Here is a 15352-nt window from a genome sequence, read left to right as displayed (position 1 = left end):
AAACTCTCACGATGCCGGCGGTTTACAAACAGACTAAAAACTGGATCAGACTGCCAAAATCTGCATCTCCCTCCTGTTTTCTGTAAAGCACGACTTCATCAGTGCACATCTGTGATTCTACTATTTGCAGAGCAAACATCGTCTCCTCCAAACCTGCCGCTGACTCGTTTGAGCAGCATGTGTATGAGAGAGGAATTACAATCAAGCTGTCATCACCTCCAGGCCAATTGTACTGGTAATTGTGAGAGGATGACAACGGGCTGGCCAGCATTACGCCTCATCTTCCTTTGGCTAGTTCAGCACCTGCACCTTCTCTCCCTGACAGCCTCAGCAGGAATGATTGATGCCTGAAGGCCTCTGGTGATGATGTGTGTGTGCGTCTGTGTGTCAGTGCCAAGCTGCTGCATCCATCCCTGTTGAAGCTCATTTTTGGACACAACCGTCACTGCACACATTAGGGATGTTTTCCCTTATAGGTCAACCATCTGTGGACACGGCGTGCAGATAAACAGGGGCTGCAGACGATCACCTTTAGGGGAGGATTTCTGAATCTGCATTGTTAAGCTGATGCCTGATGGAACATACACTATGTGACCAAAAGTGAATGAACACATGCTCAGCTGCTGGTCTTTAGTCTTTTAGTTGCAAATGTGGGAAACCTTAGTGCTGCCGTCTGCTAGATCTGCAGCAGTTTTTGCATTGTTGTCTGATTTCTTGCATACATCCATTTTCTCCAAACACCCTCAGCTCATCTGAGGCCTTCTCCTGGTTCAGCATGTTCGGAACACCCCACCAGGGAGGTGTTCAGGGGGCCATCCTAACCAGATGCCTGAACCCGGAACAGCAACTCTACCTCCTCCTATTCTTTAGGTCCCTATACCCTCAGCTCGTGATAGGTGAGGGTAGGAACAGCCTCTCCTTTTGGCTCAGCTCTTTCTCCACCCAAACTGCCCTGAGCAGAGCTTATACTGCTGCAGAAGTCACACCCATCCATCTGTCCACCCCCCACTCTCAACAAGACCCTGTGATTCTTGAACTCCTCCTTTTGGGGAAGCTACTCCCCCAACCCAGACTGATGATCTATTATATTATATGATTAATGAATATATTCTAACATTTTAAGGACAAACCAGTAGAAAATACCCTGAAAATTCCATTCAGCTTTTAGAGCGTATCTTGAGGATATTAATATAACTGATCTTCCCGTCTGGTGGAAGAACATGGCTGTGCTGACACATAGTGGTCAGGTGTCCACATACTTTTGTCCATAGAGTGTAGATGTGTGGTAACAGGCTGTAGAGTTGATAGAAAACTACAATCTTTCATAAATATAATCACACATTGTGTGACTGAACCTCAGCTCAGCAGGCCTTTACTCACACACGTCATAGGAGTACCATTAGAGAAAACACCTGAGCTTTTCCTTGTTTGTTGTTGATAATCTCACACATTTGCCTTGTGTATGTTGACCTGAATGCACAGCAGTATACTCAGGTCTTTATCCTCTTTGTATGCAACACACGCACACACACACGCACACAGCTCTTTTAGCTCCAAAGAATTTTAAACCTCCCAATGTCCTGATACTACTGCATTTTTCATTGGTATTTTAAGCAAAGAGTTGTGAGGTCTTAGAAGTCAGCTGGCATTAATTCCTCTGAGGCGGAGGGATTCAGCTTCTCCCTGGAAAGAGGCTTAAAAGAAAGTTCTACGGCTTCCAAATGACGACGTTTCTCACACTTATTTTTTTTATCTTCTTTTAGTGGACGGCAGAACAATAGATAATTGAATATGTTTAATGTGCAATTATCCATTTAATTTAAACATCTTGCAGAGAATTCATTTTCTTACTTGTGCAAATAACCAACCAGGGACTAATTGTCTCATTGTTCTCTCTGTGTGTGCAGGTGTATACATAATACATCAAGTCAAGAGGAGGTACAAGAAGACTATTAAAGCAGCAAAATGCTGTGGAAGAAAAACATGAAATTTAATGTTTTTTGTTTTTCAGACTACCATGACAGCAAGGTGGAGACATGAGAAACCAGACATGAACAGAGCAGCATTAACGAGGCAAACAGCATAAATTAACCGGAGCATTCTGGCGGTGCTGAGGTCTAATGTTCATGTTTAAATGAGCTTCTCCATTCGCATCACGTTTATTCTGGCTAGCTTTGAGAACCAGCGATTAGCGTGCGTGTTGCGGTGTGACGAGGTTTGAACAAAGCTGAATTTCTGGCACATGGAGACAGCCGCCATCTGGGGCGAGCTGACATCCAGGACGAGCCGGGACAAGCCGCGCTCTTTGCAGAAATCCAGAGCCTTCCTCGTCAGCTGCGAGCCCAGGCTTTTCCGTCGCCACGAAAACTCCACGACCACCGGAGACATCTCACCGTAACTCCCGTCCCCGGCGTACTCCAAGCCTTCGTCCACCACCCCTCCATTCCAGTCTTCAAACCTCTCCATGTCCTCCTCTCCTCTCTTCCCCAGCACCGCCACCATCCCCACCACCTTGGACTGGCCGTTGACGTCCACCTCTGCCACCCAGAAGCCGTTATCTGGGTTTTCCAGGTAGGTAGTTTGAATGTCAGCCATGTCTGTGCTTAGCCTCTTCAGCATGTAGCCCTCATAGATATCGTGGCAGCAGTAATAAATGAGGCCGGCCCAGGCGCTGCCAAAGAGCAAAGCCTGGAAGTAGGAGCTGCCTCCGAGCACGTAGCCGGCCATGCAAATGCTCAGCGCGATACCAACGTGGTCCGGATGGCTCATGGCCCTGAAAAAGGCCGGGTAAACATGTTCAAGGACGCCATCGCTAAAGATTGACGTGACCACGTGTTGATCCGAGGGTCTGTAGTCCCGGATGGAGAATTGAGCTGAAAGAAACAGAGAGGGGAGGGGGGAGAGCTCAGTGAGGCTAATCTGCCTGTTGTTGCAATCAGGAATTCCAGCTGCATTTCACAATGGGCTCAATGTGCTCACGTAACCTGCTGAACACTGAATGACAGGCTCCAGGTTTACAAACGCTGAGACTCACATTATGTAGTAAAAAGCTTCATGTAACCGGCAGCTTATTATGACGCCACAGTGGACTATTATTAAATCGCTTCTTAAATAGCATTTTTATTCATAGCAACGAATGTGTCTATTGAGGTTTGACCTCATTTGTAATCGGTCATTATCAACTCCAACATGGCCTATAAGTGTCCATGATGGAGTCAAAGTGCTACATTTGTGCAGAACTTTTGCTTGGTTTGTCCTCATTCAGAAGCCTGCTGCATCACAGCAGCATAACAAAAAGCCACCTCACTTCAGAATCTCCTTCAAATATGGCCGACAGATGCAAAGGGTGCAACAAGGGCCCAAGCAAACCTTTCGCGACAAAGATTTTTCCTTTCAAGGTTGCACAAGCACAACTCTGACGGCCAAGAAGTATTTATTATAAACATTTTTATTATAAACTGCCTGTTGCTAAGCAACACACATGGCATTCTGTGACAGGAAGTCAGACCTTTGCAGATGATAGATTGAACGTAGACCCTTGACTGTCTATATGGACCAACCTTCTGCAATGCCACCCACCCATTTATATCTATGTTGGGTCAGTGTGGGAGCAGGCCGTGTGAAAAGTGATCACACCCTAATTATGTGCAGTATAATTAAGCCTTAATATAATTAACTCAAGCCAGTTATATTAAAATGCTCCCCTGTGCAGTTTGATTTAAAAAATGTTTATTTCTGCTGTACAGTTGGACATTTGAACGTAGAGGTCTATGGGGATTGACTCACTTTTGGAGCCAGACCCCTAGAGGCCATTTTGTGAACTGCAGTTTTTAACACTAGTTTATTCATTTCTTAAACCTGAAGGTTGGAGCTTGATCGGGGCACAGCTGTTGAACATGCAAGAAGCCACTGTGACCTTTGAGCACCACATTTGTTCTTTATTGAACACTTTTGCCAAATTTGAAGAAATTCGTTGCACAATAAAAATAAACCCAGCAAAAAAATAAATTGATTTTCATGGTTAGTTTAGATCCTTCAACATATTAATAAAACCTGACTTTTAGTGACCTGAGTTGAACACGATGATTATATTGTCGCTGAAAAACTGGAATTCAACACACTCAGGTGTCTAATCCTGAGGCAACAAACAAACAAAAGGTCAAAACGTCACAAAAATGTTAGCGCTGCCATTCATCTGCAGCCTCTCTAACTGTAAGGAGAAGAACAAACAGAACTTACTGTTACTTTTCTGGGCCATGCCGACTCTTTCCCCCTCGTCACTCGCTCACTCTGAAAGACTTAACGCTGCTGCTGCTCTGCCTGGACTTAAGCAACAGATTCTGATAATCAGCCGTTCACAAAAGGGATTGAAACTAGTCTGAGCATGCTCACCTAGGACCACACACACACACACACACACACACACACACACACACACACACACACACACACACACACACACACACACACACACACACACACACAGAGCGTTGACCTTCAGTGACTTTGAAGCATAACTACTGCTGATTGTATCAAATATTGAAGAAATTTTAGTTAAGATTGAGATCTGAGGCAGCTTTAATTGAAATGAATCACAGCGTTACTTTGATAATGAAACACACAGGATTTTTTTCTTTACTTAATTACCTCAGTCAACAGAGTAAAGAAGTCTATCATTGGATTTCTCAGGGAGGATGAGCACAGACCCAGAATATATTAAGTCAGACAGCTGAGCAGAATGTGAACGCAGGGTCTGTTCCAGCACTCCGCAGATATTTCCAAGAATAAAATGTTCTTATTAACCTCTTTTTCCGGCTGTTTCATTCCCTTTCCTTCCCTGTGATATTAGCTGAGAGTAAAAATGAACATCCCCTGGCCCTGAGCGTGTCCTGTGGTGTTGTCATTGACGGTGTCTGCTGTGATAACCCGATGGCCCTCTGACATGATTCAATTTGTTCTGCAGAGACATGCCTTTACACCCGTTTAAATCAATAGAGCTGCCTCATGAATTTATGAGTGCTGGAAGGTCGAGCATGTCAGGAAGCTTCTAACACCATTTTACTTCCTGAAGGATGAACCCTGCACGTGAACCCGACCCCAGCGGCGCTGTAATCACATCTGGTGAGCATGTGTTTACAGTGAGAGGCGCTCTGATGGAAATGAACCGTAATATTATATTTAGTGGTAAAATAACTTCCTGTGTTGATGATTCTGATTTCAGAGTTATATATTATAACACAGAGGTTTGACTCACTTTTACCCCCCAGAGGCCGTGGGGAGGAACTGCAGTTTGACACTAAGAGCTTCATTTCTCAGGTTGTTGTTGCTGCTTGGTTAGAACCATTACTTGAATTAAGCGGTTGCATTAATCAAGTCACACTTGACATGGTGCCTGAGTCATGGCTTGCTTCAGTACATAATACTCCATAATTGCAGGTGATATAAATCTGACTTGATAAAAGCAGGTAAGAGTGCTTCAGAGCTGATTGCACATTGTTTTGAAACAACAACAAAAAAAGTTGCCCTGGAAACTAACTGCTGTCGACAAACTACACGCTCTGATTCTAATGGACCCCTGAGACGCGTGCATTCTTATTCACGGACATGTACTCGCACAGAGTTTGAACAGGAAAGAGCCTGTGCTTGTCAAAGAAAGACGACATTAAGGGATTAAAGCGTTACATTATTGAGACTTCCCCGGCCGGCCATCACTGCAGCATACACGCCTCGCCACACACGCTGAGCTAAACCGCTCCCAGCAGACTCCTGTTTACCAGCTTTCATCATCACGCCGATGCTTTGGTTCTTGTATAGAATGTACAGTGCAGACAGGATTCGGACACTTACATGTTTTTGTGCTCAGAGCATGAAGCTAGCATCTAGCTGACTTTGAGTAAAGGATGTAAACGGCCTTGATTTGACACACTGAGCCAGCAGGCGGCCATGTTGGCCCATCAGTGAGACTCTGGGATCTAGTTTTTAATGGCGCCTCCTGCTTCTGCTGGCACTGACACCTGACCACGTGATATCATCAGTACAGTCAGATGGTTTAACCTGATTGGCTGTTGAGCTTTGCAAACTAGTGCAAGAGAGAACATACAAAACTCACTGAATGATGAAGAAACTGAAGCAAAACTGGTGTAAAGCTACTTTGTTCATACTCCGACTGTAGCACTTCCTGTTTCCCTTTTTTGAACCACAAATACAGACTACTGCCACCTGCTGGTTGGTAGGGTTATTTCCTGTCATGCAGATCTCATATTTTTTGCATGATTGTAGCCAAGATTCTAATACTGTCAAACAGTGACATTTCTCTGACCAAATATTGAACATGCAAAAATGGCACTAAATTTTCTGTATAGTAAGAAATCATAGAAACGGGCATAGCTTCAGGCAGCGTCATCAGGAACCGTAAACCTCTGTATATAGCACGTCTGAAGGATTTTTGGCACAGTGTAAATAAAACATCTGAAATAATACAGTATGAAAAAACTATGGGCAAAGCTTTTGTTTCTGAAACTCCAAATAAAACCAAAGAGGAGCTCGAGTGGAGCAGCGCTGGGCGGCAGTCACAGAGGCAGGACGCAGGAAGAGCACACGCTTGTCGCTCAAATCAGTCTCCTCCAACACTTCATGCATAGTTTTAAGTCCTTTTATAATTAAAACAAGTGCAACTTATCAACTACGACCAGGCTTTGAGCCAGGCTGTAAACATTTTAACAGGGCAGTCAATGGGAAACGATCTCATGACAAAAAGCATGTCATTAACAGTTCTTTGATCGTTTGGTGTATTTCTATAAAGGTAACATAATCTAAAAACTTTTTGTGTGTGTTAATCCACATTACCATTAATGGTAACTGATCATTAAGAGAAAAACATTTATGTGCCACTCTCGGTCTTCAGGTTTCTGCACAAACATCGTTCACGGTGCCTGGAAGTGAATCTCTCATTCATGTTTTGTTTTTCAATCACAAAGAGCTGCAGAGTAATTACACAGAGGAAGCAGGGAGCACACCCTGCTCTGCTTGTCTTGTAACACTGCTTTTAGATTATGAGAGATAAGAAAACATAATGAAAGTCGGCAATCACAACAGGCCCGAGAGGGCTGGAAGGATGTCTCCTCACAAATCTGGCTTTATGATAATCTCCCTTCATCACAATGCAAGTCATGCATCCTTCACAGCAACCGCGAAGACACTTCACCGGCAGACAGACGTGAATGTCTCATCTCACAGAGAGAAGCACCGGTGATTTTATCCTGACAGAAACACAGTCCACAGTGCTCTGCATTCAGACAGCAGGCACGTGTCGCAGGATGATCAGTGCTGGACAAAGCTTCACGACAAAGCTCACACACATCTAAAAGATAATAACCCCACACATATGACATGAATCATGAAGCTCATGCAGAACATGAATCTGCACGTTTTGGTCTCTGCAATGGTGCAAAGTTACAGAATGTTTTTTGGCTGTAAACATGTTCTTTGCTGCGTACAGTTGGACATTCTAACATGGGAGTCTCTGAGATTAACTTTTTAACACCTGTGCTGGGGCCTCATGTCTCCGTCCTGGAGGTTTGTGCTTGGGCTAAAGCTGAAGCAAGCAGCAAACAGGCTCGACTAACTCTCAGCCTTCTTTCTCAGGCTTCTTTCTGCTAACAGGACGTTTTCCCTGCCACTGCTGCCTTAACTGCTTGCTGGGGGGGGGGTAGTGCTGAAAACTATATGGTCAAAAGTATGTGGACAGTCATCCGTCACCTGTGTCCACCCGTCAAAGCATTTATAAAGTCAGATTATAGGTGATGGGGTCAGGATGGGGGAGTTCTTTCACAACAAACTGGGAAGATTTGTGCGGACAAACACACAGAGTTATTATTTAAATCCACATTCCAAGCCCTGAAGCTGCGACCGTCAGTCAATGAATTATTATTTCTTTTATTTTATTGCTCACAGTCCTGCCACCTGCAGAAGTTCTCGGATGACTCTGCCATTGTGGGCTGTACCAGCAGAGGTCGGGAGGCGGAGTATATGAGTGTGGTGGACAGCTTCGTGGAGTGGTGCGGACAGAACCACCTGCAGCTGAATGTCACAAAGACAAGAGAGCTGGTGGTGGACTTCAGGAAGCACCAGACACTCCCAAACCCGGCCAGCATCAAGGGTACCAACGTGGACATTGTGGACAGCTACAAATACCTGGGTGTCCACATTGACCACAAACTGGACTGGTCCACAAACGCAGAGGCAATATACAGGAAGGGACAGAGTCGCCTGTATCTACTGAGGAGACTCAGGTCCTTTAACGTCTGCCAGACCATGCTGCAGATGTTTTACCACTCGGTGGTCTCCAGCGTCATCTTCTACGCTGTAGTGTGCTGGGGCAGCAGGATGAAGACGGCCGACACCAACAGACTCAACAAGCTCATTAGGAAGGCTGGCTCGGTGCTGGGAGTGGAGCTGGAGTCTGTGGTGGAGGTGACGGAGAGGAGGATACTGAGGAAACTCCTCAGTATTCCTAACAACACGTCTCACCCCCTGCACGACACACTGCTGTCCTACAGGAGCACATTCAGTGGTAGACTGAGACTACGAGGAGCAGCACAGAACGCCACAGGAGGTCCTTCCTGCCAGTGGCCATCAGACTGTATAACTCCTCCCCTTTCTGTAGGGAGAAGCGCTAGATAATCATGTCAGGCATCACTGTCATTCCCTCCACTTGTCTATATTTATGTTTACTTAGCACCTTACATCTCCATATTGTATCCATGTATCATATATTGTGCTCATACTGCGTACTGTACTCTGATTTTTGGATTATAGTGACACTTATACTCTGTACTTAACTGCATTTAATGCAACTTGATACCTCTGGCACAAAAATTTCCTTCGGGATTAATAAAGTTTTATCTTATCTTATCTTATCTTATCTATTATTAGTCTGGAAACAGGAACGATTTCAGGATATTTTCTACTGATTTGTCCAAAAATGTCAGAATACACTGATGATAATAATCAATCAATAATGCAAACAGCCATCCCGTAGACTGCTGCATCAAGATTTCCACATTTTCAACTGAAAAGAGACAAACTGAAGCTGCACAAAGTGTCCCTTTACTTTTGGTCACAGAGTAGCATGCAGAGATTCTTATAGAATCCTTGTTTGGGGACATTGGACCCCCGTTTGTACTGAACCTGGCTGTGCAGGCTGTGGTCTGGGACATTGTGGTACATCTAAGCCCTGATCTTGATAATTGTCTGATCCAGGCCTCGGGTGTTAATCAGTGATTCAGTATTCATACTCCGACGTGTGGCATTCAGATTCAGACTTTAGGCCGGCGGGTGGGTCGAGCCTTTTATCATCAAAACAAACTCTTTGAGCTCGAAAAGAAAAAGTTCTTTCTTATCATTTCCACGTTCACTGTGAGCAGCTGGTTGTGTTGCATTGTTAGAGACCCTTTGGCATTAAGTGAACGTGCAGGCTGCAGCGTCAGGAAACCTTTTAAATCACAGCGACTGACGTACGAAGGCTGCTGCCAAATGGGGCCAAGGCTTTCATTCATGAGCCTGATATTGCCTATCGTAGTCTATCAGGAGCATATGTTGCATAATTTGATCAATAAATTGCAAGAAGAGGAAACGAGGAATCAACAGGCTGCTGAGGAGACCTGTAACCGGACCAGAACTTCCTCATAGAACACTGACTGGTCTGGATCCGGCTACGAAGCTTTCAAAGGTAAAGCTCAGCGTCCTGAGCTGCTGAGTAAACACAGAGTTTAAATCAAATGGCCTCTAGGTGGCGCCCTAATGAACTGCAGTGAAAGAAATTTGAGAAGCTTTTCTGTAACTTCATCAGGATTCTCAGACTTCCAGCTTTACATAAACCACAGCTGGAGCTGCTCTTAACTTATTAACTTCATCTAAACATGCAGCCTTTACACAGGCAGAAGATTTAACCCCCCAAAAAGTAAAGTTAGTTTTCTTGCTCCTCCTCCTCCTCTTCTTCTTCTTCTTCTGAATGCAGATGGAACAACAACAAAAGGCTTTTCAGCAGAACTACACCGTGGCTGCGGCTCATCCCAGCCTCTCGGGGGACGGCTGGGTCAGAGACAGAAGCTGCAGCAGCAGCAGCCTGAAACCAAACTCCATCTATCACACTTAAAAAGCTGCTCACCTCCACCTCGCCACCAAATATGCCGGGAGATGTTGGGGGGGGATTATAGAGGGATTTCACAGGCAGATAAAGCTGTGAATACGCGGTGTCTTGTTTTTCATTATAGTTTAAGGTTAATTACTGACTTGGGGACACGGCTGAAAAAGAATACAGGGCCCTGCATGGCTGTGGGTGAGGCTACAACAACTGATTTGTCTCAGACAAGAAGCATCTTAAGGAAATCCTGATGAAAAAGAGGAGGAGGAGGAGGCACGGAGGAGAACACAAATTAGAACAGGGAGACATTACATTCATGTCACTGTGACACAAACGTCTGGACTACCTGCAAAAACAACATTAAACAAACAGCGGTGAGGGCAGAGTGGAATCCTGCTCACATTTCTGTTTAATCAGAGCAGATTTGTTTCAGGATTTAACAACAGACTACACCTAAACACCCGTGTGTGTACATGGATCACACGGATATTAGGGGAAGCAGTTATTACTTTTGGTTTGCCTTAAATCCCATCATTTAGTGTCTAAGTGTGACAAAATGTTTCTAATATCTAACAACACACCAGCACTAACACCTGGATTCTGTCCGTGGTGACATTCACTCCCATCAGACTGAAATATGGTGCACAAACTAAACCATGCATGAAAGCCTCGACTCCTGGAAGCAGATCAGTTTCTCCCCCTGTCCTCCTGCCGGCACCGACACCCCTCACTGATGATGGCTAGAACAATATGGAGGCTAAACAAGATTTATAAAGAATACACTGCAGACAACACCAGTGCAGAGACCCCAAAAAATCCTCACGAATACAAGACACATTCATCAAAATAGACCACGCTCTAATGTCCATTCATCCTGCAGTTCCTTCCATGGCCTGTGGGGGGCTGGCTCCAAATGTGAGTCAATAAAAATAAACAAAAACATGCAATAAAAATTTTCTTTGTTTAGTCAGACAGTCAGACTTTTTTCGGCCTCTCCTACTACTCCAGGTTGGGAGCAGCGCCATCTGTAGGCCAGCTTCCTCAGCACCACAACCTGCAGAAATCAGCAGTAACAACTCGTGACCTCTGACGAAGACTACAGGAAGTGGTTGAAACATGTCAAGGTACTAACACACAGAACTGGTCTGACTAAAAAAAAGAAAACTTTTATTATATAACTTTGTGAAGACAAATTAATCTTTTTGGAATAAACTAAAACATGCTTCTGGTTTTGAGAAGGTGCTCATGTGGTTTTGAGGCCTGCGGTATTATCTATCATACATCATACATCTGACTATGTGTAATAGATTCAAACACCTTTTCAAAATAAATGTAGCATGACGGCTGAACAGAAACCTAATCTGAGCCAACAACAACAACAACAACAACAACATCGAGAAAGGCCGAATGCAATGGAAGCAGCTGAAAGGTCATCACCTCCACCTCCACCTCCACCTCCATCACCTCTTAGTGCAGCCATGACCTTCAGACTCAGGCAGACCATAAGTTCAGATGTTTGTGTGAACTTTGCAGTTATTAAACTGTTTTATTTTTCATACAGTCAGTCAGTCCAACATATTGGCCAAAAAACAGCATTTGCCATAAAAGCCCTGCTTCAGTAGACCAGTCTCTATCGATAAGCTCAGTTTCTCTGATTTTAACTTTATTAAGACTTAAATTTAATGTATTGTGTGCGTGACTTCTGTGATTTGAGCTGCAACTAATGACTGTTTCAATAGTCGACCAGTCAGCGCCCACCTTAATGACTGCTCGACTAATAGTCGACGACTTTGGACCGCTAATCTGTCGTCGATTCATCCGCCTCGAGCCTGGGACCTCTTGCACCCAAAGCGCCAACCATCCCGCTCCGCCACGAGCCACAGAACCATTCCGTGATGCAACGTTTCACCTGCTACCATGCGATGACGTCACTAACGACCCGTCGACTACTACATTAGTTGTTGACAAATTTTGCCGTCAACTAGTCGACTAGTCGCTGCAGCCCTGCTTTGATTGACAGGCACTAAGGCTCTATGGATCTATGTGTATATAAATACTGGAGAAACTGCAGAGGCCTGCTCATGTGGTACCAAGATGGCGGCAGCCAGAGTTTTAAAAGGAATCCCATCAATGCCCATGTTAATCACTTACATCCACAAAGATGGACCAACTGCTTTAAAACCATAAAATCCGTCTTAAGATTGTGTTTGTGAAAGTTCCTCCATTAATCCATAACAATGTGATTAGCATTCATGTGTTCCTCCTGCCCATTAAGTGAAATGCTGTCTTTTAATTTGTGATGTTAATGCCGACAATCTGATGGAATGCCCCGCTTTACATCCCTGCAGAGCAGCAGAATGTGTTAGTGGCACTCTGTCATTTATTTGTCCATTACCTGTTAGTGCTCTGTGTTCATTTGGAAGTAAACAGCCTCCTCCATGTTTGACTGAGAGGATGCTTTTTTTAATGGACTCTGACAAACTGTTTCCACAAAAAGAATGATTAGATGTAGAGAGTGTTCGAGTGTAAAATGTTTCTATGCATCAAATCATTTTTATCTGATGTAACACATTACAAATGCAGATGCACGACGCATAAAAGCATGACTCCCTGATAAGGTGAAAGCACTGTTTGAGAGTGCAAATTGAACTCTGGGACTGAAAGGAACAAAAGCAATTTATGTAGTTTGGAGAATATTATTAATCCGCATTGTTTTGGCTGGTATTTTAGAAAAGTAAACAAAACTAAACAAAGCAGCGTGACACTTCATCATCGTGGTGAAATGAAGTGTTCTCAAAACAGAGAGCAGCGACAATGAATCCTACAGCCTGCACATGTGTTAGCACTTTAGCACTTTCTGTTCCGTCCTCTTGAAGTCAATGCTTGGGTTTAGGGACCCTGTGATTTTTTTTAGTCATTTTATTTTTGTGATTTAAAACTTTCATGACTTTCACCTTGGAGATCAATAAAGTATCCATCTATCCATCCATCCATCTATCTATCTGGGGCAGCAGTGTTGCTGTTTCCAGACTAACCGTTCCAAACCTCCATTCAGTGAATAACTGTTGCAGCTTCAGAGCAGATAACGAGGAGTTAGATGAAAGTTTTGTGGTTTTTTGGCACAAACAGCTGAAAGAAATGACCTTCGCAGACGTTACCTCCTCTGACCTGAACAGACTTTGTAAATACTTAATGGGCTGAACAGGGAACCAGAAACATGGAGGCCAGCAAACACGTACGAACTGGGCGTCCACATATTTCTGTCCATCATCCCTGCTGCACTCTAACAGAAACAATATAATGTGATAAAAACGGCTCTCTAATCTTTTTCCTACGTTGCTGGCAGGAAGCAGCAGAAGTTCACGGCACCCTTCAAATGCAGCTTGTCTACAAATTAGACAGAAAAAAACTAGGCTGCCTGTCTTCAAAGAAACGATCACACTTACAGTTTCCCTGGAAGAGACGAGCTCTCTGGAAACAAACGAGGTGAGCAGCCACTCCCCACCCGAGCAGCAGCAGCACAGAGGACATGTTTCCATCCAGACCTGCGACAGCAGCAAGTTCCCAACACAGAAACACAGAAACACAGAAACACAGAAACACAGAAACACAGAAACACAGAAACACTCACTGCAACACAGAAACACTCACTGCAACACAATAACACAGAAACACTCACTGCAACACAATAACACAGAAACACAGAAACACTCACTGCAACACAATAACACAATAACACTCACTGCAACACAATAACACAGAAACACTCACTGCAACACAATAACACAGAAACACTCACTGCCACATCCAGTCTGAGTTTTCTTGGATCTGCAGGTAATCCGATCACATAAAGTGAAGTAGTAACAGTGTGTTTCTCTCTGAATGATCTGCAGATGAAACACGTCACTCTGATATAGAAATGAGTAGAAATGAGTTTATTGTTGAGTTTATCATTATGCAAGCAGCAACCAGGGCTCTTGCTGAGAGAGCTAAACCCTTCCAAAACTAAATGAAGCCCTGCTGCTTAATAAGAATGAGCAGGCAGCACACGAGGCCTCAGACCTCAGTGATCCTCAGACCTCAGTGATCCTCAGACCTCAGTGATCCTCAGACCTCAGTGATCCTCAGACCTCAGTGATCCTCCGACCTCAGTGATCCTCAGACCTCAGTGATCCTCAGTGATCCTCAGACCTCAGTGATCCTCAGACCTCAGTGATCCTCAGTGATCCTCAGACCTCAGTGATCCTCAGACCTCAGTGATCCTCAGTGATCCTCAGACCTCAGTGATCCTCAGTGATCCTCAGACCTCAGTGATCCTCAGACCTCAGTGATCCTCAGTGATCCTCAGACCTCAGTGATCCTCAGTGATCCTCAGACCTCAGTGATCCTCAGACCTCAGTGATCCTCAGACCTCAGTGATCCTCCGACCTCAGTGATCCTCAGACCTCAGACCTCAGTGATCCTCAGACCTCAGTGATCCTCAGACCTCAGTGATCCTCAGACCTCAGTGATCCTCAGACCTCAGTGATCCTCAGACCTCAGTGATCCTCAGACCTCAGTGATCCTCAGACCTCAGTGATCCTCCATCATCAAGTGCAGCCTCCTCTGCAAACACCAGGAAGCAGCTCTTACACAGTGCCACAGAATCTGCAGCTCTGCTTCACCTGGCTGTGTGACCAGAGTCAGTGCAGTGTGGAGCTGAAGCTGCTGGGATGAGCAGAGCCTCATGTTTCCATATATTTGACCTCCTCCCCTCTCTAAAAAACTATGAAAATAAGAAGGAGGAAACCCCTCACTAAAAATGAGTCAAAAACCCTCAGCTACATATCAAGTATGAGCAGCTACAGAGGACAAAATGAACCAAAAACGAATTCAACATGTCCAGTGTCCCCCCCTCCAGACAGCAGCAGCCTGACTGGATCACGGCCTTATAATGCGCGCAGTGCAGATCCATCATTATAAAAACATGTGCAGAGACTCAGCAGCAAACATCAGCAAACAGTGAGCAGAGTCCAGAAACGGCCATAAATCCTGTTTACATCACAACAGCTGTGAAGCAACAAGCACCGAGCAGGACGAGTCAAGACAAGCAGCAGCAGCTGGGCCTACCTGCAGCGGGCCGCACGGAGGGCTGAGCGGCCGAACCGCTTCAGTCCTGACTCCTGATCCAAAATCCATCCACAGCAGCGACTGTTAATCCCACATAAT

The 15352-nt window shown here is 44.7% G+C and overlaps 1 protein-coding gene across 1 annotated transcript; it reads right to left on the bottom strand.

Moving 5' to 3' along the window:
* Nucleotides 1-2130: 2130 nt before the first annotated feature.
* LOC114438431 (N-acetyltransferase family 8 member 3) lies at nucleotides 2131-4258 on the bottom strand. The gene is made up of 2 exons (XM_028409772.1): nucleotides 4240-4258; nucleotides 2131-2873 (listed from the first exon to the last, which is right to left on the bottom strand). Exons 1-2 carry the CDS (start codon nucleotides 4256-4258, stop codon nucleotides 2131-2133), a joined length of 762 nt encoding a protein of 253 aa, XP_028265573.1.
* Nucleotides 4259-15352: the final 11094 nt, after the last annotated feature.

Source organism: Parambassis ranga, chromosome 7, assembly GCF_900634625.1.
Source record: "Parambassis ranga chromosome 7, fParRan2.1, whole genome shotgun sequence".
Classification (NCBI taxonomy): domain Eukaryota; kingdom Metazoa; phylum Chordata; class Actinopteri; family Ambassidae; genus Parambassis; species Parambassis ranga.
The sequence above is the reverse complement of the archived record's forward strand: the minus strand, read 5'-3'. Positions and strand labels throughout refer to the sequence as shown.